This window comes from Molothrus ater, chromosome 35 (genome assembly GCF_012460135.2).
Source record: "Molothrus ater isolate BHLD 08-10-18 breed brown headed cowbird chromosome 35, BPBGC_Mater_1.1, whole genome shotgun sequence".
Classification (NCBI taxonomy): Eukaryota; Metazoa; Chordata; class Aves; order Passeriformes; family Icteridae; genus Molothrus; species Molothrus ater.
This window is the reverse complement of record NC_071662.1, coordinates 243909-269866: the sequence shown is the minus strand read 5'-3', so window position 1 is coordinate 269866 and position 25958 is coordinate 243909. Positions and strand designations below refer to the sequence as shown.

General features: G+C 50.0%; 1 protein-coding gene across 1 annotated transcript in view; it reads left to right on the top strand.

Annotated features, from left to right (window-relative positions):
• The window catches only part of LOC118700706 (zinc finger protein 268-like), a 260704-nt gene that overhangs the window by 200052 nt on the left and 34694 nt on the right, over positions 1-25958 (top strand). Inside the window, 1 exon segment of the mRNA XM_036405302.1 lies at positions 18205-18224. Coding sequence (XP_036261195.1) covers positions 18205-18224 — 20 coding nt within the window.

Below are 25958 nucleotides of genomic sequence, written 5' to 3'. Positions count from 1 at the left end.
AGTACAAGGGCCAGAGGCGGCCCATGCCTCTTTCTGTCCCATGGCTCCCCTGGGGTTCTAGATGGAATGTTGGGCTGTGCCCATAGCAACTGTCGTTGTCTCCTGCTCCTGCGGCCCTTGCTGGAACGCTGGTGGAGCAGCGCTGGAGCAGCAGCTGCAGGATCAGCTCCTGGGCTGTCCCTGACCAGCCGCCTTCTGCACTCAGCGCCAGACCCGGCCTCTGCACCGACGTCCTGGTCTCCTCGTCTGCCTCCGGGCATCCCCAGAGCACTTGGGATCCAAGTGTCCAGAATCACTGGCAGGTCCACTGCCAGGGGCCACAAAGTGTCTGATCCAGAGTAGGAGTAAGAAGGATAGCCAGAAAACGGCTGGGGTCAGAAGAGCTCCCTGGGGCCTAGTCACTAGCTTGGTGCCAGCCTTCTGCTGAAGCAGAAAATGCTCAGCTTTTGTCTTTGGCACAGTAGGCAGCCTAGGCAGAGCCAAGCCAGGCCCAGCCGCTCTCATAGGCAGCAGGAACTCCCTGAGCGCTGCCGCACTGCCTCAAAGCACAACAACAGCTTCTGCAGAGGGGCCTAAGTGCCTTTGAGACCGAGGGGCAACTTCTGGCGCAGCCTACACCCAGACACGCACACAACACACTGCTCTGGCAGACAAGAAATGCACGGGACGTACTCAGTGTCTTCAGGCCCTGCTCCTCCCTCATCTCGAGCTGCTGGGCTGCGCTGCTGCAGGAAGTGCCAGCAGCGGGGGGCGAGCTGGCTGCTGCAGGCCATGCTGGTCCAGCGGCACCAGGTTGAATTGCAGAGCCCGTCTTGAGCTGGGACAAGAAAGGATTGCCCGTCAGAAGGGTGGCTGGCACAGATGCGCTGTGGAACGCACGGCAAAAGCAAGGCCTTGGGAAGGTGCTGTCAGCCACCGCCGGGCCTCTCCAGCTAGGGCGTTTCCCATGTCCCCTTCTCAAAGGCAACTTTGGGAAAAGCCCAAAGGCTACTTGGATCCAGCCCCTCAGGGACACTTCCATGCTCCACGATTGCAGCTTTTCTGCTAGACACTGGCAACAAGGTATCACTGAGGCTGCCAAGATCCAGAAAGAGATCAGAGCATGGCCCCAGAGCCTTGTTGCTTTCCTCCTCCTGTCTTTTCCTGGGCAATGAAATCACCCTGCAGCTTGCATGCAACGGTCCACTCAGAAGCCCGCAGCGTGTCCCTTCTCTGATCTGTTTCACAGATTTCCCCTCTCTATGACAGCCTTTAGGGAGCGGCCCTTTGGAGCCACCTTCCAGCCCCGCCCAGACCCACCCGCCTTTCACAACGCAGGGCTGACGAGGATTCTCCTCTCCAAACTCTGCTTTGACCGGCTGGAAGTGAAGCACAGCCTGAAGCTAATTAGTCCATTAGGAGAGGGCAGGTCCCTTCCAGGGCCCAGTGTGATCCTCTGCAAGGCTGTCAGCTGCGTCTCTGGGCCGCTCCGTCTGCTTACCGACCACGGGCAGCCTGCACTGACAGTGGGCACAAGGGGCTGACTCCTACGCTGGGAATCATGGAATGCTGCCTCTTGTCTGATCCCAAGAGACATTCTCGGGCCCTCTCAGCATCCCAGCTTAAATGTCAAACTTCAGAACCCACTGGCCAGCACTTCTTAGGCCCTCCTCAAGCAGCACTACGTCATGGCAGGCACACCGCCCCCAGCATCTTCAGCCACGAGCAACAAGGGCTGCTCCAAAACGGGAAGCCTGGCCCTGCACCAAAGGCAGTGCCAAGCTCAGCTGCCACTTACCGGCTCTGCGTGTTCAGGCTGTGGAGGGACAGCAGCTGGAGGCTTGATGTTCCTTTGCTCCTCTTCAGCCTCTTCCTCAATGACAGAGGCAGCTGGAGGAGCTGCTGAGCCAGCTGTTGAGCCCTGCAGACAGACAGAAGTGAGAGAGATGGGCAAAAGCCAATCCCTTAGGAGCTGCTTTCTATTGAGCTGGGAAAGGACCCAGAAGTAGGGGAAATCATAGACTTTGATACACGTGGGACTCTGAGTCGCGAAAACTCGAGGAAGATGGCTGCATGAGGTGCTACTCCATCTTGCTGTGCATTTGAGCTTCCCTGCTGGCTACAAGCAGAAAGACGCCTTGGAGCCGTCCCGTTTGCCTTTCGTCTCTTGAAAGATCTTCACTGGAAAATCAGCAAACAGCCAGGGCTCCCTTTGCTACTGCTGATGCCACCGGGCAGTTGGCCTTTCTTTCAGCCTCCCACGCTGGCACTCCACACTCAACTGCAACAGGCCAAGCTGGCAGAATTGCTGCACAATTCTCACACGCCAGCAACCTCTCAGCTTCCTTTGCCACTCACCAAAGGACTGGCTTGTCTCCACCCACGTGTCAGGTGACCTGCAGCGAGCAAGGCAAAAGTTACCAGAGGCCCTTAGAAAAGTGCCCGTGCTGGCGACTTTCACAGCACGAGGCAGTCCCAACACAGAGCCACTTTGCCAACGTGCCTCCAGGAGCAACAGCTCTTTCCCACAGCAAGCAAGAGAACCACAAGGGCGCTATAGTAGGCTCTGTCTACATTTGGGCCTCTTTTGCCAAGAGAGAAATAGAAACACGGTGGTGGAAATGCCCGTTGCTCTTCAAAAGTTGGAGCTCCTGTTGTGCCCAACAGCTCAAGCAGCATTTTCCTCTTCTCTTTCCTGCATTTTAGATCTCTATTCTTTTAAATGGCATGCCCTAATTCCCGTTCGTTGGCTGAAGATGATAGCCCAGCAAAGCTTCCATAAAGGGCCCCTGGGCTGTGGCAGCTCCCTGCTGAAGCAGCCCAGGAACAGCTGCTGGGCTCAGCAGCAAACCCTCCATGCATTGGAGTTTGTGCTGCATCGCCAAGGGAATTGCAGTCTTGGCACAGCATCAAAGGGTCAAGTCACGCAGCCAAGGCCTCTAAGGGGCAATGTTGGAGCAAAAGGCGCTTTCCTTCACTCCTGGAGAGAACCACTGAGTTGGTAGAAGTACTTCTACAAATCTCTCCTCAGAGTCTGCAATTTGCAGTTCGTCTTGCTTGAAGCAGCAAGCTGAGGAAATGACGGACTCCGCTGCCACGCACTCTCCCGGGGAGGGAAGGCAACCGCTGCAGGTTGCACTGCAAATACTCTGCACCTGCCACCCAGTACAGATGCCCCCTTTTTAGCTGATGCTGCTGGCAGGACATTGACCAAAGCGGTGGCATCTTCATGGCCATTTTGTTCCCAAATAAACTGGGTCACTAGTGCGGCATCAAGAGCAGAGTGAAGCAAAAGCTGGGCGATGCCAGCCCCAGGAGAAACCTTTACTTACGAGTCAGCTGGGTCAGGTAGTAGCCGGAATAGACAACAGAAAAGACAGTGCAAACCATGGCACAGACTTGCCTGATCATTTTGGCAGTGCTGCGTGGGTTTGCACGCTGAATGCCACCCAAGGGAAAGCCAAGACTCCTCTCGGGGTGCAGGCCATCCGCTGAGAACTCCTTGCGCACGAGGATCCTCCTGCAGGGAGCGAGCGGAAGAGCTGCTCTGGATGACCAGGCCTTGCGCGCACTGGGACAACGCTGGGCTGACAGCACTGTTGCACCGCTCCCTTGACCTCACAATAGCAGCTGCTCTGTGGCTTTCTTGTGCCCAGCAAGGCAACCTTCTGTACAGCTAATGCGAAAGAAAAGCCTGGGAAGTTCTCCTCATTCATAAAGCAGCAGAAAATGTCCTCCCAGCCCATAAGGCAGTGCTCAAGGCATCCCAGGGGAACTCAGAAAATGCGCCAACCCAAGTGGCATCCAAGGAAAACCCAAGCAAACCAGACTTTTGGTCTCAAAAGCTTTGACTGAAAGCAAGTCTGCTTCTTCTAGGTGGCATCCTAGCTGGTTCTGAAAAGCCTAACTTCTTCAATGAGATTTAGGGGGCAAAAGAAGCAAAGAGAATAAATTTCCAGGACTCTTGTAGGCTGCAGTTCCTTCTTTAGAATGCGGGTGCATGCTTACCTTTGCTCTGACTCCATTTGCAGGCTGACCTCGTTTTGTGGCAGGGAGATGCAAAGCTCCTCTGGTCCTGCTTGCTGTTTCTCTGGCAACTGAATGTCTCCGAACATCCGGAAGATCCGTGCACTGATTCTTGGGCTGCCACACTTGTGTTGTGTTGGAGCTCTGGCAGCAGCCTGTGGCCCACTGCTCTGCAATGGCCTGCAGATGACAAACGCCAAGTAGACCCCTTTGGAACAGTCCAAAGCTGCAGTGGAATATTGGGGTGCATGAGACAGAGAGTACTTTGGACCTTATTAGCATAGGAGAATTGATAGATAAAATGCCTTGGCAAAAGCAAACGGAACTTTGAAAATTAGATCTAGATAGCAAGAAGATTTAATTAGACAGGTTTACCAGAAAAAGAAAATCCTATTAAACAACGTAAGCACGAGGTGTTGTTACATGAATAAGTTTGTGTATGTGATTTCAACCTAATCATTGTAGTATACATTACTAGTCTCCCTAAAATAGTATATAAGTGCTCATATCCCACAAGAAAATCGGATTCTGATCACCGAGTCAGTCTCCCTGTCTATCTCCATCGCCGACAATTGGTGCCCTGTGTGAGGAAATGAATCTGCCTGACAGGCGGGGAGTCGGCGAGCCCCTGGAACTGATGGTGACGGTTAGAGAACCGCGTTTGGGCCTGCAATCCCTGTCTGCTGCGCTTTGACAGGTGAGCCAGGGGAACTAAAGGAATGGGAAAGGAAATGTTCAAAGAGAGAGACGTCTATGAAACCGTGCTTGCCCTTCTGGACAGGCGTGGCTCCCCCATCCCAAAGCACGACCTTAAGTCATTTTATGATGGGTGTCACACATGGTCCCCGACGCTACCCCTTCTTCTGTATTTAGTCTCCGCTTCCGGGACAAGGTCGGAGTAAAGCTCTATGACCTCGCGACACTGCCTGGCCACGAGCCAGAGCTCCGAATGCTTCCTGCTTGGAAGGCAGTCATGGGCGCAATTAAAAAAGTGGGAGGCTGCGGGGAAGACTGTGAGGCTACAGCCTGTGAGGCTACCCTGAGACGGCCCCAGCCGGACTGAAACCTGCCCAGGTCCCACTCTCCATCTCCCGTCTGCATGCCCTCCCCAGCAAGTGCCAGGGATAGAGCCCGGTCGCCACCCCCAGTCCCACCGCCACACTGCCAGCCATCCCAGAGCCGCCGCACACTTATGGCTTATGCAGCAGACACTGACTCTAGCAGTGAAGGGGAGCTGGACTCTTTCAACCCTGGCCCTGAAAAAGATGCGAGCTTACTCCCTTTGGATACGTGTAACAATTGGTTACAGATAAAAAGGAAAGCCCTTAAGGACAGAGACCTTGAGACTGCTGCAGAAATCTTTGTGGCCCTTGTGCAATTCGGCCTGAAGGGGGAAAATCCACAATGAGAGCCTCTAGATCACTCGGAAGTTAAGGAACTGCGCCATACGTACCGCTGCGCAGGAATATGGACTGGGGTCCCCCTACTTTAGTAATTTATTAAGAGCAAGCTTTACTACTCACCTCATGACTCCTCACGATGGTAAGTTTTTTGGCAAATCTGTTGCTCACACCAACACAATATGCTATATTTATGCCACAATGGAAAAAAGGGCTGGAAAATTTAATTGCAATGTATGCATGGCATGCAAACCAAGCCCTGGCTGCCTTAACTATTGACCACCTTGTGGGGGAGGGGGCGCATACCAAGCCTAATGGCCAAGGCACCTTACTGAGAGAAGCCCTACAGGATATTAGGGCAGCTCACCTGGCATTCCTAAAGGTTCCTGATGCCAAAACTACGCAACAGTCCTTCATGAATATCAAACAAGGTCCGCAAGAGCCTTACTTGCAGTTTGTGGACAAATTGACACAAACATTGGAGAGACAAATCAATAGCGAGCAAGCCAGGGAGATTATACTCCTCAAACTGGCCGTCGAGAACACCAACCTGGACTGTAAGCAGCTTTTAAAATCTTTACCCCCTGAACCTGAACCCACTTTACTCCAAATGATACAAGCGTGCCACCGCTTGGGGACATTAAAACACACCACAGCAGTCACATATCAAGCCGTGGGGCAAGGCATAGCGAACGCTTTTGCCACCGTGAAACTAACCCCTGGGAAACAGGTGGCTTGTTTTGACTGCGAGAGATATGGGCAAATCTGGAGAAACTGCCAAAAACGCAAAAACCTAAAGCTCCGGGTGTATGCCCTTGCTGCTGGAAAGGCCCTCACTTTGCTAATATATGTCGCTCCAAGTTCCACCACAATGGCCAGCCTTTGCAGGGGAACTTCTCTTGCAGCACGGGACGGCGATGCACGAGGATGCAAATTCCGCAGCCGACGCAGCAGCTGGGAGCAACCATGAACTTCCAATCGGCCCTGCCCTCACCCGCCGAGCAATTGTCGCTGACTTACAACCAGCCACCCCAGGCAGCGCAGGAATGGACCTGGCAACCTCCGACACAGTAACATTGCTTGATTCATCTGTCCATTTGCTTCCCACAGGAGTTTTCGGACCGCCAGGACAGAATATGCATGCTTTGATTATAGGCAGATCTTCCACCTGGATAACAGGGTTGTTTGTTCTCCCTGGAGCTATAGACTCTGATTCCCTTGGGGAAATTAAGATCATGGCTTGGACCCCCCATCCGCCCTGTGTAGTCCTGGCCGGGAGCAATATAGCTCAACTTATAGCCTTTCCTGCAGCACCCCTGCCTGCACCCCTGATAGATGAATAAAGGGAGGGGGGGTTCAGTTCCACAGGGGTGCCACAGATTTTATGGACACAAAATATTACCTCTGAGCGTCCAACATGCCAATGCAATGGGACTCTGAAAGGCAGAGACACTCCTAACAGGACTCATTGATACAGGAGCCGGTGTGACTGTTATCTGAAGCAGCCAATAGCCCAATGAGCGGCGATTAACGACTCGGGGACTCTCCGGCGTGGATGGAAGGAGCGAAAGCCTGGAAAACCAACACTTGGTGCAAATAACAGGGCCTGATTGCCACAGTTAAACTTTTTGTGATGTCTGTGTCCCTGGTTTTGTGGGGGAAATATTTTTTAACAGAGTGGAGAATTTTGATGCATTTAAATTTTGTACACGAGTCATTTGGGACACTCGACACCCCCACAATGGTCCCCAGCTGAAGTGCCCCAGGCACTTTCAAGTCTTGGAAGGAGCAGCCCAGCTATCAAAAGCCACAGTTCGTACAAATCTAAAGCCCTGAAGGACACCTAGCCCTGGTCAGTTTTCCAGTTACTTGCCTTTTTTTTAACAATGTATTTGTTAATCATTTTTTGGTACAGTGTTTAGTACTGTATTGAAATAAACACAGGCAGGGGACCTTCCTCCTCCTTGATGCCTTTATTAAAACTGATCAGCTCTGGTGGGGAGAACCTCTGGGTGGGTCCATGCTCATAACACTAGTGTTCCCAGGAGCGACTCACAAAAGGAGGAAGAGTGCAACTTCGTCCACTGATCCGCAGACTAGAGCTAGAAGTTCCATCCTCAAGACAACATAAGGAAAACTGCTGCTTTTTACTTCAACATTTGAGGTCTTGTGTGTAGCTGACATCTTTGAGATTAGGGTGATGGGTAAAAAGGCCTTGGTGGACACTGGATTCTATCCTCACGTCTAGTCATCACTTTGATTCATCAATTTTGTGTTGGCTCGTTGTTTTAGGGGTTTTTGGCTTTGTTTCGTGAGGGGTCCATCCCGTTGCATGCAGGAAATGAGGTCATTTGCATGCCGACTCGATGTCCCTTCCCCTCCAGCGTCTGGGTGCCCTCTTCCAGGGAGCAGCAGGGCGACGCTCGGCTAAGGGAGCCGTCCAGCAGCTGCTCCCGCGGGACACGGCGACCCGGGCCGGTACCCCCGGCACGACCGCGACCCGCGCCGAGGCGGGAGCGCCCCCCCGCTCCCCGGGGTCACCCCCGGCACGGGCGGGCCCACGCCGAAAGGTGGGGCCCCCGCCGGGGCAGCGGCGGGCTGGCTCGAGGCACTATTAAAAAGGAAACTGTTAACAGGAGATTACAACATGCAATTATTAACAAGAAATAGCTACAACTCACACTTGGCAGCAATTGCTTTAACTTGAGAACTCTGCAACCTTTAAAAAAAATGGGCAGCTTTTTCTGCTCAGAACAATAGAACTAAATCTCTTTTAGTTTAGCCTTCAATGTTTATCTGCCATTACTCTTACGAAGCCAAACTTACATCAATCCTACAAGCAGTCTTTAAAAGCTGCTGCAGGGGGTGCAGCCCCACCTGCCTGGCACCAGCCAGTGTTGAGATTTACCTTCTAACTTGTGATCTGTGATTTTTAACAGGGTTGACACTAGAACAATTCTAGTGTTGGTATAGAGGTGGTGTCTTTTTACCTATTAATAACATAGCAAAACTGCATGGTTCACTGAGAGTAATTAGATAAGTCATAAATTCAAGATTCTTTAGCTCACATTCAAGACAAATCTTGAACTTTATCTGTAGTAATTTTTTGAGATTTAATTCCACTGTCGGCTTTTTTAGGTGCTTGCTTTTTACTCCATAGTTCTAACAAGGTAATTTTATTGTAAAGATTTCAGTACAGTTGTTTACTTGCATGTTGTTTACTTTGATGTTTAATCGTTACATGACAAATTTTCAGTAACATTTTTGTAATAATAGAGTTTAAATAAGTTAATTCTTGTTAAGATTGAGTTTTGTTTAGTCTCAGCAATGTTAACTTTAAGTTCTTTTAGAGATACTTTATTAAGGTTAAGTTTTAGTGAAGTTGATTTTAAGTTTTGTTGAAGTATACCTGTTTGAGTTACAAGACATAATTCCTTTGCTATAACAAGTGAAGGACATAAAGTCTGAATGAATTTTTGTCAAAATTTACTCCTTTAAATTACAAGATAAGATATTTTGCTCTAGAAATAAGAACAGTTTTTGCTATTTTATTTTTCATAAGTAATACTGAAGAATGAGAAATAATTCCATATTAGGACTGTAATTAGTTATGAGTTATTTATTGCCTTCTTTTACTTTTTTGCTTTAATGTCATATATGTCTAGGGAAATAGAACCTCAATTTCTTAAGACCATTTTTACTGATATATTAGGTAACCCTGATTATGGTGTTGATTTTTTGGCCACAATAACCCCCTGCAACGATATAAGCTGGGGACAGTGTGGCTGGACAGTGCTCAGGAGGAAAGGGACCTGGGGGTGCTGGTTGACAATCGGCTGAACATGAGCCAGCAGTGTGCCCAGGTGGCCAAGAAGGCCAATGGCATCCTGGCCAGTATCATGAACGGTGTGGCCAGCAGGAGCAGGGAGGTCATTCTTCCCCTGTACTCAGCACTGGTGAGGCCACACCTTGAGTATTGCGTCCAATTCTGGGCCCCTCACTTTAGGAGGGACGTTGAGATGCTTGAGCGTGTCCAAAGGAGAGCAACGAGGCTGGTGAGGGGCTTGGAACACAAGCCATATGAAGAGCGACTGAGGGAGCTGGGGTTGTTCAGCCTGGAGAAAAGGAGACTCAGGGGTGACCTTATCACCCTCTTCAACTTCCTGAAGGGTAGCTGTGGTGAGCTGGGGGTCGGTCTCTTTCTCCGGGCAACAACAGACAGAACAAGAGGACACAGTCTCAAGCTGCGCCAAGGGAGATGCAAGCTAGAAATAAGGAGGAAGTATTTTACAGAAAGAGTAGTCAAATACTGGAATCATCTACCCAGGGAGGTCGTGGAGTCACCATCCCTCGAAGAGTTTAAAAAAAGACTGGATGTGGCACTTGGTGCCATGATCTAGTTGAGGTATTAGAACATGGGGTGGACTCGATGATCTTAAAGGTCTCTTCCAACCTAGAATTTCTGTGATTTCTGTGATTTCTGTGATTTCTGTGATTTTGTGATGTGAATTTTCTGTCTTTTTATAACCAACATTCCTTTTTTCATTTGCTATTTGTCTATGGTACCATTAACTAACTATTTAACTAACGATAAATGAGAAAACCAGCTACTTTTCAAACCTTCACTTATTGTTCTAGAACTATTTATAAGACATCTATTATTTTTCTAACTACTAAGAGGTTTCTAAAATATATTAAAAAGACTCTTCCGGTTAAAAGCCGTGACCCTAGCCAAGTCCTAGCTTTAACTAGTAGAGAAAATTTTCTGCACGAAAATTATATTCAAGTCATTTTGGCTTACCAAATTTAGACCTAGAACAGCTAAACCTCCGTTTAAGATGAACTTAGAAATCTTACCCGAGAATGATTTTTCAAGCCCTCACTTTAAAAAAATAAACCTTGCCGATTACTACAGACTCTAAGTAATGGTACAATATTCAAGAAATTGATCATGTATTGTTTTAAAACACCATTCTATTTCTCATGTGCTATAATTGTATCTATTATCTGATTAATTTTTACTTAGTAAAAGTTTATCGTTATGTTACATACTGTTTGGCTTTGATGTTACCTTCTTATGTTCATCATGAGAAACACACATGTTATTAAAAAGCAAAAAAAACCAGGGGGGAATATAGCTCCTCCAGAACTTTACACTATTTTTTTTTTTTTGAAAGCAGATCAAATCACATCAAATTGGATCCCTTAACCTCATGAACCACCATTGGTGGAACCCCAAGGATTAGAATTCCTGGGTTCTGTGAAATTGGATTTTTGTGTTCATTTTAAATACATGGGAAGGAATCAGTCTAAAAGTGCTTCTCCCTATCACCCTATCTATAAGAATTAAACTTTCAGTACAATTACACTTCTGGCAGACTTTCTAAATCCAGTAATGCAGCTGCCAGCAGGAATGTTTTTAGTTTATAAAGATCAAGCCTGAGATTTTAGTGGCTGGAGTTTTTAACTAAAAGATTCTTTTTAGGATGGGTATGTATGTGGTAATTTTGATAATAATTATATTAATCATGATACCTTGCTTGCTTCAATGTGTGCAGAGATTAATTAATAAGACCATTAAAGGAGTGGTTTTGGTTGACACAGAAGGGGGAGATATGATATTGGGGTGCACAAGACAGAGAGTACTTTGGACTTTATTAGGATAAGAGAATTGATAGATAAAATGCCTTGGCAAAAGCAAACGGAACTTTGAAAATTAGATCTAGATAGCAAGAAGATTTAATTAGACAGGTTTACCAGAAAAAGAAAATCCTATTAAATAATGCAAGCAAGAGATGCTGTTATATGCATAAATTCGTGTAAGTGACTTCAACCTAATCATTGTAGTACACAGTACTAGTCTCCCTAAAATAGTATATAAATGCTTGTATCCCACAAGAAAATCGGATTCTGATCACCGAGTCAGTCTTCCTGTCTCTCTCCATCGATGACAAGCAGCCATCTCAAAAGGCAAACAAATGAGGCTCTCCTGCACTTAAGCTGTGCCACGCAGCTACACAGCCCTGGGCAGACATCGCGGAGCACAGGGACAACAGAAAGCACAGTGAGAGGGACAAAGCCACTCAAGCACACAGACTTTCCATCATTGCTGAGCCCCAGACTGTGACTGTGGTCACAAGGGTTTTCAGGATGAAGAAGAGACGAGAATGTTGACTCCATGATCAGAAGGCTTGATTTATTATTTTATGATATATGTTACATTAAGACTATACTAAAAAGCAATAGAAAGGAAAAGTTTCTTCAGCAGCTAGCTAAGCTAAGAATAGAAAAGAATGAATAACAAAGATCTGTGTCTCAGACAGAGCAAGAGCCAGCTCTGCCATGAGTGGTCAAGAAATCCAAACACCCACAGGAGACCAATCACCTGTTACATTCCACAGCAGCAGATAACCATTGTTTACTTTGGTTGCTGAACTGCAGCTTGTCACAAGGAAAAATCCTAAGAAAGGATTTTTCATGAAAGATGTCTGCGACATGTCACCTTTTTTTATTTAGTTAAATTAAAAGGAAAAAGTGTTTGTAATTTTCTCTGCTGTACTCATGCCGAAGAAAAAGACAAACACTTGACAGGTTATCTGTTGCCAATCAAACTCCACTCAAGTGCTCCTGTGGAATGCACTGGGAATTTCTTCACCTGTAGAACATAAAATTCTATCATATTACTAAAACAATTCTATAATATAAGAAAATGCAAAAACAATGCAAAGAAAATTCAAGTCCAAGCAGCTGAGTTTCAGGAAAAGTCCATGGCTTGAAGATGTTCCTCTTTGCCATATCTGAAAGTTTCTTTTGGTCCTGAAACAGGCTTGCTACAGAAAGGTCCATCAATATTTATCAAAAGTCCATTGACAGTCTTCAAACAATTTTGAGAAAATTAGAAAATTTCTGAAATGTCTTGCCACAGCCCTTCACTGAACAACTTGGGCTGAAGCCAATCCCTGGCTCCTCAATGCCTCTGAGCTGCTGCCAGCTCTTTCACCCTTTTTTATTCAATTTAAATTTTTTTTTTTTTTTGTTTTTTTTTTTTTTTTTTGTTTGTGTTGTCGGAAAGAGCAGCAGCAGCAGCAGGGGAGCCAGAGAGAGGCCCTTGGGGGCCCTGGCCCATGTGGAAGGATCAGGAACCCCAGACCTGGCCCACAGAAAGGTGGCCCAGGACCAGAAGGGGGAAGCAAAGCCCCCAAACTCAACAGGAGGCCGGGAGGTGGCCCTGGCCCAAGCAACCAAGCCAGACAGCCCAGGCCCAGCCCCCGAGGCAGGCTCTGCATTGGCACAGACCCGCACCCTGCTGCCAGTACAATGGCAGACGGGGTGACCAAACGCTTCCTTTCCCCAAAATCACCGAGGCATGCCGGCAATGGGAAGACAGAAGCTGTCCCGAGAAACTTCGTCTCGGGTCTGGGGATGTCCTTTCCCCACAGCAGACAAGCGATGCTCGCTTCCTGCTGTGCCCTCTGCCTCTGCAATGCAAATGCACCAGGTGTTCCTCCCATCTGCCTCACGGCACCACCGCCACCCGCTCTGGGCTGGGGACCAGGGGCAGAACTTTCGGGACCCACCTTCCCCTCGCTGCTGGGGCGCGCGAGGGGCGGCAGAGAGATTCGCATCCCCCAGGGGGAAAACCCGGACCAAACACCCCCCAACCCGCCAAGAATGCTGATCTTGAAAACAGGCACCCGCGCAGTGCCCACAGCCAGCTGTCGGGCCATGCCTCCTCCACGGAAGGACAGGCTGACGCCCTCTTCCCCTGTCCCAGCTCCCCCCGTAGGGGCAGCCCCGGGACAACCCGAAAAACTCGGGGAGGAAGTCACGCTGGATGCAGGAGGCGCCTCTGCTGCTGCCGCCGGCTCCAAGGCAGCCTCTGACGCGGACATGGAGAACGGAGTCCCCGCAGTGGCGGGCAGCGGGGCCGCCTGGGGAGGCGGCGGGGGCGGCGGGGGCGGCACGGGGTCGGCAGCTTCTTCTGCGCCGGACTCTGACATCGGCCGCGGAACCGCAGTCGCAGAAGGCGGCGGGACGGCCGGGGGGAGCGGTGGATCGCTGTTGCCCAGCAACATCGGCGCAGCCGCGGGAAGCGGTGTCTCTGAGATAGATGCAGGCAGGGAAGCCGGTGGAACCGCGGCTGGAGCGCCCACAGGCTCCCCCGGAGGGGCGGCCGCGGGACGGGCCGCGGGGGGAACCGCCCGCACCCGCGGGGCGGGTTGGGGCGGTGCCCGCGGCGCTGGCCGGGGCGGTGCCCGTGGCGCTGGCCGGGGCGGTGCCCGTGGCGCTGGCCGGGGCGGTGCCGCCCACTCCCATCCCCCCTGAGAGCAACGGGAGGGGGGAACAAGCGGCTCCGTCTGAGCATGCTCCGAAGACGCGGTAAAAAAAACTTCGGCTGCGGGCGAAACTTCGCCCCCCCACTGTGGTTCAGGGGGGCTGGAAAGCAGCAGAGCGTCCCCCTCCAAAGGGTCTTCCCCCGGAATTGGGGGGAACGGGGCTTTGCCCTTGCAGTTAGCAATCCAGGGAAAAACAGCTGCTCTCCGTTTCAAGACTAGAAAGAGCTTCAAAAAGGTTGGATAAATCAAGGGGCATCCGAACCCCCGGTATAAAAAGAATTGGAAAATGGAGCCCATACACTCCCAGACAAACACATCGAGGGCATATAGCACATTCGTAAAAAACCCAAAGAGCTTCGCCCATCGAAAAAACTCATAGAGATCTGCCTCCAACAGGAGAATTCTGTCCTCTTCACCCCATTTTTGCCAGAGGGCAATAAGTTTCTCCTCTGAAGGGGAGAATGGAACCTCATCCTCTAGGGGAGGAGTCCTCCAGATGAGCAGCCACAAACTGCGACTGACCTCATCTTTAGGAGGGGAAAAACCAACAGTACCTTGTGACAGTGTCCAGGACTCTCTGGCTATCTGCATGGTTCTGCTGAGCTTTCCGAACATCTTCCTGGAGGCTTTTCAGAAGGTTCCCTTTGTGGTCAGCCTTGCTGTGAACTCTGTCCAAATTCGGATCTTCAGTTCTTCAGCTCCTGGCTAGAATCCACTTCTGTGGTCACTTGTGAAGCAACCATCAATGCCACACATTCAGGGTTTACCCAGTGCAGCAATGCTCCTCTGGTGGTCTCACCAAGTGATGATTGTCCTCCTCAGTCGGGGGTCACCAATTGTGACTGTGGTCACAAGGGTTTTCAGGATGAAGAAGAGACGAGAATGTTGACTCCATGATCAGAAGGCTTGATTTATTATTTTATGATATATGTTACATTAAGACTATACTAAAAAGCAATAGAAAGGAAAAGTTTCTTCAGCAGCTAGCTAAGCTAAGAATAGAAAAGAATGAATAACAAAGATCTGTGTCTCAGACAGAGCAAGAGCCAGCTCTGCCATGAGTGGTCAAGAAATCCAAACACCCACAGGAGACCAATCACCTGTTACATTCCACAGCAGCAGATAACCATTGTTTACTTTGGTTGCTGAACTGCAGCTTGTCACAAGGAAAAATCCTAAGAAAGGATTTTTCATGAAAGATGTCTGCGACACCAGACAACCTCAAGTGCGGCATCACCCACGAGTCCTGTACTGTTGACAAAGAGCAGGTACAGCGGGTGCTGGCCAGGGTCCTGCCAGGCACTTTCTCTCTGCTCTCCTGCACTGCCAGCAGACGTGCCTGCCTTCTTCGGTGCACTCTCAGAGCCTCATACCTATTAGCCACGGCCACCTGGGAGGCGGGAGCAGTCACAGGGGAGACGTGCCGGCTACACCGAGCAGGAACCAAAAGCATCCATGGGCACAGCTGAAAGCCTGGATCTGCACAGGATGTTCTGGCTGTGTCATGATCCGCTCACGCGAGCAGGGAGCTGTGATGGTTCGTTTTCCTGATCTCAGAGTGCAAAACACAACACAGTGGGGATTTCAGTATTAATCCAAACAAATGCACCTTTATTGAATGAGCACAGCAAATGCCATAGAGGGATTAAGGGAGAGGAAAAAGACAAAAGAGGAGAGAGAGAGAGAGCGAGGGGATATAGCTAGCAAACGTAGAAAGACAAAGTCCTTGTAATCCAGCTGATGGGAGTTCACCAAGTCATGTTGGGAAGCTCTCAAAGGTTCTGGTTAACTCAAGATTCTGTTATAGTCCATTGCTGAGGGGGGGAAAACAGATCTGGAAGAAAGTCTATTGAAAACGCTGAGGGGGACAAAAATCCAATAAAGAATAGATGTAACAGGTAGTCCATGTTCTCAGCAGTAGGCGAGGACCAATGTCTTCTTGGTCCAATGGCCACACTTGCAGGCAAATATCTTGCTGTGGTCAGGTCGGCTCCCCCACACAGCTCCCCTGTGTTGGGGCTTTCAGTCTCAGTCCTTGGGAGGGGGGAGCTTCTCATGTCTCAGTCCTTGAGAGAGAGGCTTCTTCCATCTCAGTCTGTCTGTCACGGTGGTTGAAAAGCAGATGAGGGGTCTTCTTTGGACCACCAAAGGTTACCCCAGAAAAGTCCAACCGGGCCAAGAGGTGGGAAAATTCCTGGGCTATTGTCGCCAAGCAGGTGCAAGCACATGGGGCGCCTCGCCCCCTGGCAGGCCCTGCTGGAAGCAGTCACTGTAGACACAGCTGTGAACAATTGCTTGGCAGGCCAGAACTCTGCTCAGGGGCCTCAGGATTTCTGGCCTTTATCCAGCACCGCAGACCAGGATTCCAATCAGGCTCCTCAGGGTCCCAAAGTCGGTCCTTGAGACAGTCATGAGGCAAATGAGGGGAACTTCAGACTGTCTCTCACAGGCTGCCCTGCTCTTCACTGGCTTTTGGCTGGAAATGCATTTGCATATTCTTCCTCATCCCAAAGTCCTCGGCTGGGCAAAAACTGGCCAATGGGCAGCATTCCAAAGGCAGGGTAGGTTGGAGCTGATAAAGGAACGGAGACTGTTCCCAATTCCAAACCACACCAGAATGCCCTTAGGAAGGACTTTCCATCTTTAAGAAAGAATGGCCAATTCAGAAGTGAATGTAGAGCCTTATTCCCTGGCTGACAAGGAAGGGAATCTTCCAACAGGCTTGAGGGTGTGTAGGACTATTATTGTGAGTCCAGCTCCAAGCTGCCATTGCAGAAAGTAATCCTGAAGTGGTCCTGATCATCTCTTCCGCTTCCTCCATTGCTTCGCTGCACGTTTCCTTCGTTTTCATTTGAAAAGCTCTTAGAGTGGGTGTTGTGGTTTGTTTCTAGAATGTTCTCTCTCCCCCATGTTATGGTGTTAATGGTTCTGCCTTTTTCCACAGTTACTTGTCAATCTCCCAACCCCTCCCCGGTTGCCCCAGTTACCGATGTATCATTTTAATTCCCCACCCCCGGCTGCCTGCCAGTCACCTGGCACTCCTGCCTCTATCTCTAGAACCTTCTAGCCAGGGCGTCAGGTGATTGGTTCAGGGGCCGGGGCCCCTCCCTCAGTTTCAAACTGAGGGCCCCTCCCTCAGTTTGTCCCTTTATGTCTGTCACCTATGTATCACCCTTCCCCAGACTCTGATTTCTTCATGTGTTGTTACCACCCCTACCTCCCACTCCCTTTAAAAGCCAGTGTTTCCCCACCCTCGAGGCTCTCTTATTCCTGGATCCCTTGGGTGCACTTGGTCCCTCCGGGGGCTCAAAAAACCCAAATTTGCCACTAACTAGAGAGTTGCCTCTTCCTCCTGCGGAGTGGAAGTCCTGCACGGCAACATCCCTTTGGCTGAAGGCGGGCTGGCCAGCTAGCCTGCACGTTTCACCATCCCATTCCCAATCTCCCAGGGGTTGGGAGATTGACAAGTAACTGTGGAAGGGAGGGGAACAAAGGCAGAACCATTAACACCATAACATGGGGGAAGCAGAACATTCTAGAAACAAACCACAACACGTGGGGATTTAGATGGCGGGGCCCATGCAGCCTGCAGAGGGAATAACAGAAGTACAAACAGTCATAGAGACAACACCAGCATTAAACCAGCCCCACAGCCAAGCAATTTCTCTGAAGTATTTTGTCTCCAATGACTGGTTACCAGTCAGGAGTCTAAAGGGAATCTAGGAAGCCAAGTGTTCTCATCAGTTTGGCTGGACTAGCACACACACCTTCACTGAGTCATTGGCTAGGTTGCAGCCTTCTGCTGCTTGCAAAACAATCCTAGCTTTTGTCTTTACTGCACAGGGAAGCTCAGGCAAAGCCCACCCACTCCCACCTTTTGCCTCAATGGCAAAAGCAACGCCCCGAGTGCTCCCTGCCAGCTTCCAAGCACCACAATGGCTTCTGTAGGGAGTCCAAATGTCTGTCCAGCACCAAGTGAGGAGGAACATGTGCTACAGTTCATGCTGAGGCACCCACACAGTACACTGCTCGATCAGACAAAGGATGCACAGGACGTACTCAGCAGCTTCAGGCACCTCCTCAGCAGCCTGACTGGCAGCCCACTCCCACAGCTCTAGCCTGGCTCTGCAGGGGGCTTCCTGTGGGACCTCCCACCTTCTGAGACAAAGCTCTGGCTTTCCCATTCTCTGGCCCTGCAACGCCATTGCTGCCTAACTCAAACCTGCGCTCTGGTAGCCTCTCACCTGACCGGTCCTTGCCCTCTTGGCACCAGCACTGTTTACCAAGGGACAATGCCACCCAGACAGACAGTGTCCAGAGAAACAGTGCCCGTAAGGAGCGCAGAGCAGTCCAAAACAACACACAAGCTCTCTTTTCACAGCCTCTGCCTTTTGACTGGCTCTGCTTCGCACCTCTTCTTGTTCAGCTTGCATGGTGGCAACTTCTTGCTTCATCTCAAGCAGCCTTTTCTCCTGCTCCTTCTGTACCTCTGCCAGGAGGTTTGCCCCTTGTGCCAGCAGCTGCTGTGCCGCCAAACGCTGCCCTTCCAGCTCCTGGTGAGGGGAGAAAGACACTTGCACATGAAGTCCCAGCCATCTCCCCCAAGAATCAGTGGAAGCTTCATGCCTCACACCACCCCCCAACTGAAAAGCGCATATCAGTAGTGACTTTGTGCCCTCCAGCAATGCTGTTCTAATCCAAAAGTTAGAGGGAGTGTCAGCAGCTGGGAGAAAAGGAGATGCCACCATGCTTTCCTGCTCTGATGGCTGCCTGTTTCCTGGCCCCTCTCTCCTCAGGATTTCTACCTGCTCTCAGAGGCTCTGTTCTCCAAGTGCTGAAGTTGTCCTTGTCATCTCCTTTGCTTCCTGCATTTCCTTGCTGCAGGAATGACAGCAATCAGCCTGTCAGAAGAGGCTTAAGAGAGGCTCCGCTGATTGGAGAAATGGATGCTGCCCAAAGGGAAAAAGAAACAAAACAAACCAAATTAAAAGAGACAAAGGAAAAAGGAGCCATTCTTTTCCAAACTGAGTTCCTAACAGGGTCAGGCTGGATTCCTCTAGTGCCCAGAAATACACAGACATCGGACTGAGGGCACCAGCAGCACATCTGCCTTCATGTCCAGGATGCTGCTATTGCAGGAAACATGGCCCAGAACTGCACTAGTCCATTCCTCAAGGTGGCGTCACTTGCTGGGATTTTGGTCCTGATATCACTGTGGGATTGCTGCTTGCTGTCCAAAGGTTTTTTCTTTTTAGGAAAGTCAACAGACCTACTCAAGATCCTATTTGCTATAGACATGGCCTATTTGAGTGACCAAGAGAGATCTGGGGCATAAGGTATTCCTCAAGAGACTCCCAAGAGCTCTGAAAATTATTGATCCCACATGTTGTTCTCAGAACCGCTGGACATGCAGGTTTTCAGCAGCAAGCCAGGAGCAAGGACACAAGCAGCAGGGCACAGATGTGCTCAGCTCTGGCTTGCAGGAAGAGCAGTGTCTGCCTCGGCATGCACCCCCTATCCTGTGCCGGCTGGCATCTTCCTTCACAGCAGGCACAGCCAAGGAAGTGGCCCGGTCAGCAGCTCCTTGTCTGCCACAAGACCTGGCAGCAAAGCCACAGCGATTCTCATCTACTTGACCGGGCCAGGCAGCACATGGGGCTGGCACAAATCCTGCACAGCTGTCCCCGATTGCCTGGCAGAAACCTCTAAGAGTGCGACAGGAGGGACAAGCTGGGTGCCCTCAGATGCTCCCAGTGAGCTCCCCCACAGCCCCCGCCTTCCCACAGACCAATCTAAAACCGCTTGGCAGGGATTGTTTTCATTGTGTTCCTCAAACCCCGTCCCTGGCATTGCAATACTTCGGTTCCTTTGCTACCAGGTAAACCTGAATACACCAGCCGAGAGCAAAAGAGGGCCACAGAAATTACCAGAAGGTGGGAATTCTCCTCTAAGGGACAGCAGTGAGAGTTGTGCTTGTTTAGCCTTGTTTAGCTTGTTTAGAAGAGGAAGCCCCATGGAGACCTTTCCATAGCTGTAGGGCCTTCCAAGAAAGATGGGGACATCTCTTTTAGCAGGGCCAATTGCAAGAGGACAAGGGGCAACGGTTTGAAGCTAAAAGACACTCAATTCACATTGGCTCTAAGGAAGAAGCTGTTTATGAGGAGAATGCTGGAACACTGGCCCAGCCTGCCAAGAGAGCTGGGAGAAGCCCCAAGCCTGGCAACATTCAAGGTTGGATGGCACTCTGAGCAATCTGATCTACTTGAAGATGTCCTTGCCAGGGGCCGTGGCTTTGGAGTAGATGACATTCACAGATCCCTTCTAACCTCAAGCAGTCTTGGATCCTACTTGGTTTCCATTTGAAAAGCATGCAGAGCAGAGATTACTATGTGGGGGCCCATCTGATTGCCTGGAGTTTGGCCGAGGAGCAAACCCTGACAGGGAACAGCTGTTTGGCCTGCAGCCCCTTTGCCTTGTACCTGCAGAAGTTCCTTGGCAGAGCCTCGCCTGTCCACATCCATCTGCAGGCAGCAGCCCAGAAATTCACACAAGCCACGGGGTAGCCTGAGCTGGTGCAGATTTGGTACCCCTTGCTTGCCTATCAGGTAGTTCGCCTGAAGTGAAAGGAAACAGGAGACTCTACATGATTCTTCCATAGCCTTCAGTGCTCACCTAGACCCCATCTTTTAAGCTGCAGTCTACAGTGGCAATTTCTTGCCTTAGCAGACGGTTAGACATGAGCCTTCTCTCCCAAAGGAAGAAAGGTGCCAGTGCAGCCCCAGCTATTCCAAGCTGCACCAGGTCTAGCCTTGACAGCTGATGTGAGTCCCAGGGACGGTTTTAGAAGTGGGCCTTGCTGGAAGCACTTCAAGCTGTGGGAATGGGATTTTGTCTAATAGACAGGGACCAGAAGGACACAGCTAACTGAGCGTATTTGCACCTTACCCTGTCACTGGTTTCCCGAAGATAAGGAGCCTCTCCTTTGGCCATTTCAATTCCCACGATGCCAAGGGACCAGGTGTCCACTTTGGGGCCGTAGGGCTCTCCTCTCACCACCTCGGGTGCCATCCAGCAGGTGGTGCCGACCATTGACCTCCGTTTACTCTGCTCAGGGCTGAGCAGAGCACAGAGGCCAAAATCAGCTGAGGAGAAAAACAAACACTGCTTCAAGTAGGAGACCAAGGAAAAGGGTTCTTCACTCTAAGTCCCAGAATGCAGTGCTGAATCGTGCTGGAAAAGCAGCTGGGCTCTCTTTCCTCAGGGCTGCAGCCAAGGACATGGGCAATTGTCCACTTAACAACCCTCCCACCATGGCTTTTCCTCATTCCCCTGATGTTTACATTGCAACTCTCTCCTTTTGGAAGGAACACACACAGAAACCAGAGTTACTCTTGGCACCTTGTTGCCCTCTAGACCACCCGGCACCCTCCAGCTGCGCCCTGGGCTTGCAGAGTGCTCCCTGCACTCTCACCAGCGCCACTGCTGGGCACCCGGCAGCCACTCCCAAGCAGCCCCACACCGCCTCCCCGGAGCGCTGCGCCTGACCAGGAATACCCACCCAACTTGACGGAGCCATCCCGGCCCAGAAGGATGTTGTCACTTTTGATGTCTCTGTGGATCACCTGGTTGGCATGAAGGAAAGCCAAGCCTTGCAGGCACTGCGAGAGAAAAAAGAAACAGGAAGCCAAAAGTCAGCCTGATCTGATTGCATCAGACGCAAATGGAGGCTGCTCCTGAAGGTTCACAGATCTCAAAGGAGCAGCGAGTGCAGGAAAGAGGAAGAGCTTGCTGCTGCAAGACTCGGAGAGCAGGATCTTTCCAAAGGAGGCATATTAGCTATTGACGGGGAAATGTCAGTCGTTGCTGGAGACTGTCCCCTGCAAAGGCAGTCAGAATGACCGCTGCTGCAGCGGATGCTCTCTCCCTGTCTGGAGGACAAACAAGGGTTTGCCAAAAGAGAAAAAGTCCCTGCCTTGGGTACCAAGGGGATCACTGACAGGTGGGAGACTGCAGGACAAGGGTTATACGTCTGCCTTGACAGAACCTGGAAGCAGCTCATTGGTCAGTTTTCAGCGGCAAGCACCATGCTGGGTGCTATGCCATCCTTTGAAGCGGAGACCTGTGACAGGTGAGTCTCTCTTTGGCTTTGCCGCTGGTTGAAAACTCGCACACCAGCACCTTTGCACTTACGGGCAAAGAAGGCAATGCAGAAAGGTTTGGGGCAAAGGCTTGGAGAGGAAAAGGGCAGAACAGAAAATAAAAATGAAAAAGAGACAGGGAGTTCAACAACGGTAACTCAGAGTAAAGAACAGACTACAGTAAGGGCAGGGACACTGGCAGGCAGTTCAGTGCAGATGCCCCTTCTTCTCTGAAGCATGAGAGCAACACAGAAAGAATGCTCTGAACATGGAATCGCTCACTTAGCATCTCTTTCGAACTACGAGCCCGTCCAAGCCATCCCAAGCACAAGCAGGACCCCTTACCTCCCGACACACTGTTGCTATGTGTCCTACAGCCATCCTTCTTAGGCTGACTACATCAGCTAAGGAGCCTCCATCCATATATTCCAACACCAGCAGGACAGCCTCATTGACAAGGTAGCTGCAAGATGAAAGCAACAGCGTGGAGCTGAATGTGCACAGCTAAATTGCCGTATGGAAGAAAAGACTGCAGCTGAGTTTTGTTTCCAGGTCACTGGGAAATGAAGATGGAATCAAATGAAGACACACTCCACCCAGGCTATCCAGTGCCCCGTCATCTGTGCTGCCTCAATGAGGAAGGCACACCCGTGGAAAACGAGATGGCTTAGGTGGCAAGAAGGGGAAAAAGGCAGTTTGGTGAGGGCAAAGATCAATCTGGAAGCAGACGCATCCCAGCAGCTGCTTCATCATCTTCATACACAAACTGCACCATTAACTCCAGCAGCAAGGAGACACAGTTTTCACAGCTTTCACTCAGGGCATGTGGGTGTCCAGCACTGCCAACACCCTTTGGGAAACTTTGCAGAAAGGAAAGTACAAACAGGAAAAACAATTTCAAACCTGGCAAATTATGTGCCTCCTAGCCTAGTCTTTTGGCATGCAAGGCAATGAAAAATAGTGGGAATGGTGCAAGGGAAATCATCTCTGGGATGCTTTCTCAGCACTTCTCCTCCAACCCTTGGAAAGAACCACGCCCCAAACCAGCAAAACGTGCAGCCAGTGAACATACAGGCTGCTGGCTTAGTAAGAGAGCCAGGTTTCTGAGATCAATCTTCAAGCTGTTTATGCCACGAACCACTGATGGGGACAAAATGCAATCTCCTGCCATGCCTCATCCAGGAGTGGATTGATGTTAATTGAAAGATCCATTTTCTGTCAGAACTACTTACCTTTCAAAGTAGGTGACAATGTTGGGGTTCCTAAGTTCCCGCATGACCAGGATTTCCTTTACCACTTCCTCACAACCCTGGTGCTGGAGATTAAGTTGCTTTACGGCCACCTACGATGACGTTGAAAGCAGTGAGGGACAGACATCACCAGAGCCTCTTTCTCTGTGAACTCACGGGCCTGGGTGCCTTGTCACCTCGGTCAAAAGGGACTCTAAACCATCAACCACAAAGTGCTACCAGCACTCTCTGCACCCACAGACTTCTCAAATAGACTTTGTTTAGCACTACTATTATCGCTTAGACATGTTTTGAAGCCAAAAATAATTTTGCTCCTGTGAAGACAAATTGAAATCACTGGCAATACGTTAGCATTTCTAGGGGCTTTGACCAGCCTTTCAGAGACGGCTGCCATTTCCATTGTGTGCCAGAGTAAACACACACATATGTGACAGGGAAAACGCTGTCCAAAAAAGAACTCCAAAGCGACTCAAAGTAAAGTTACAATCCTAGCACATCCTAACTTCTTCAGTTTGGGTCTTGCAACTCCGAAGAACAATCTTGCACATGGCTTAGACTTGTAATTATTTAGTGGGTTTATAAATTAATAGCCCTTTCTGTGGTACACTGTGGATGCGCCCCAGGTTAAAAGCACCTAAGTGCTTAGGCCTTTTGGACGCCTCCTAGACCTCCCCTCCCTCCAAGTGCAGTTCCTGAGCCCAGCACTGCAGGTGGATAAGGAACTTCGTTATCTAATTCCTTACTATTAAGGAAGATGGAATGTATGTGCTGAGAGCCAAAAAGCTGAATTCAGGACTCTGAACTTTTAGCCCCAAAGAGCAGCAGGACTCTCCAAGACACTGCCATGTCTGTGTGGTACAGACAGCATCTCTCTAGTGGAATGTCACCTACACAGGATCAACACAAGGTTGTACTATTTAAGGCTCTTCAACAACTCCTTCATATTGATCTCTGTGTGTGTGCGTGTATGTGAACTAGGTTCCCTAGGACTGAAAGGCAAAACTGTGCTCCACACAAGATCTCTCCTTCTTTAGGTCTTGCATGATATTTTCCAACTAAACCACATGATGGAAAACAAAATATCTGTCTGAACCTTAAGAGGAATTGGGCCGGAATGAATGCACTTGCCATCAGCTAATCTATGCAGATTCATCCAGTAAGTCCAAGCTAGGATGTCCTTCTCTGAAGGACACCACTGCCATCCTTGCATTCATTCAGGTGGGTAGGAAGGACAAAGTCTGTCCAAAATGCATTTTGCAGCCCGCCTCTAGACAGGCTGCTTCTGCGGGACAGCCTTTGCAGCAAAGATAGGCGGCCCAAAGCTCTGGCCACAGATCACATCCCAAGGGAAAGCACTCAAGAGCTGCAAAATCCGCGTGGGCACTTACCGCTTGTCCTGTGGCAGCGTTGAAGGCCTTATAAACACTTCCAAAACCCCTAGAAACAGAGCAGAGGCAAAAAAACCAGAGAAGTTGTTCAGTGCTCAGAAGCAAAAGGCAGCCCAGGCAGAAGCTCTCTGCTGCCTGCAGTGCCTCTAAAACACTGGGCTTTGTCTGCTCTTCAGCCAATGGCCCAGCGGCCCAGCAGCCCTCTGCCATGCAGAGTGTCCCAGAGAAAAGCTGGGTCCAACAGGAAAAAAATGGGCCGCTACAAATCTCAAACGTACACACTAGATTATGCATGCAGGGCTGTTCTTTGCCTTTTCCTTCTCGTGTCTGTGCCTGTGGCACGCCTGCCCAGCCAATGAAACACACAGTCCTGCCAGGCCTTCTCGCTCCTCTCTTGTGATCCTACCTGCCAAACTCAGGCAACACCACACGGCCTTGCTTATTTTCCTGACCACTGAATATCCAGCAAAATACGACTAAGAAATGCTACTGAGAGCTGTTATCTGACAGCTATCAGGTGGGAAACGGCTCTCTCAGGTTTTTCTTCTTTCATGAGTGTGGCCATATTACTTGGAATCATACAAAACCATGTCTCATGGGAAAACAGGCAATCTGGTGGCACATCTTGGAGGGACAGGAGGGCTTCCAGGTCCTGCTCCTTGAGGCAGCCAAGACACTGTCAGCATCCAAAGATTCATAATCTTTGATGAAGCCTTGTACTGCCTCAGCACTGAGACAGGGACAATCTAAAGCCAGGGTCTGAAGATGCTTGCAGCTTGCCTGACTTTCCATGGGATATTGCACCACCAAACTTCCTGGCCCATGGCTCTGTAGAAGTAAGCCTGGCTGCACTCACCCACTGCCAATACGTCTCCATCCCGTGTACTTCTTTTCCGGACCTCCCACACTCACAACATGCCCTGAAAGAAACAAATTGCAAGAAGCAAACTTCAAAACAGAGATCCTGACTTCCAGGACAGCTGAAACCCAGCTCCACTCTCTGGGGCTCTGAGCAATTTCTGGTCGCTTGGCTAACAGTAACATCAACAAGAACAACAACAACAACAGCAGCCCCAGCAAGACAGGCAGCTCTGGCCTGCACAGAGTCTGATTCTCCCACACTCCTTTGGAGGGTTGCCTTGAAGGGAAACTAAGCCCATGGAAAAACCATCAGAACAGACAGAGACCAGAAAAGAATGGACACCAAGGCAAGTGGTGGTCATCTATGGGATGACAAATGGGAAGGAGGGCTGAAAACTCTGGACCCTACATTTTCTTGGCAAGAAACACTCTCTTGTGAGATTCAACAAAAGGTTTCATACTTCCAAGGATTAAATGCACCCTAACACCTGGGATGAATTTTTATCAACATCCTCTTGTTTTCGGATCAGAAAGAATATTGCAAAGTGAATTCCAGGAGAGGAGGGGATTTTCTCTACTT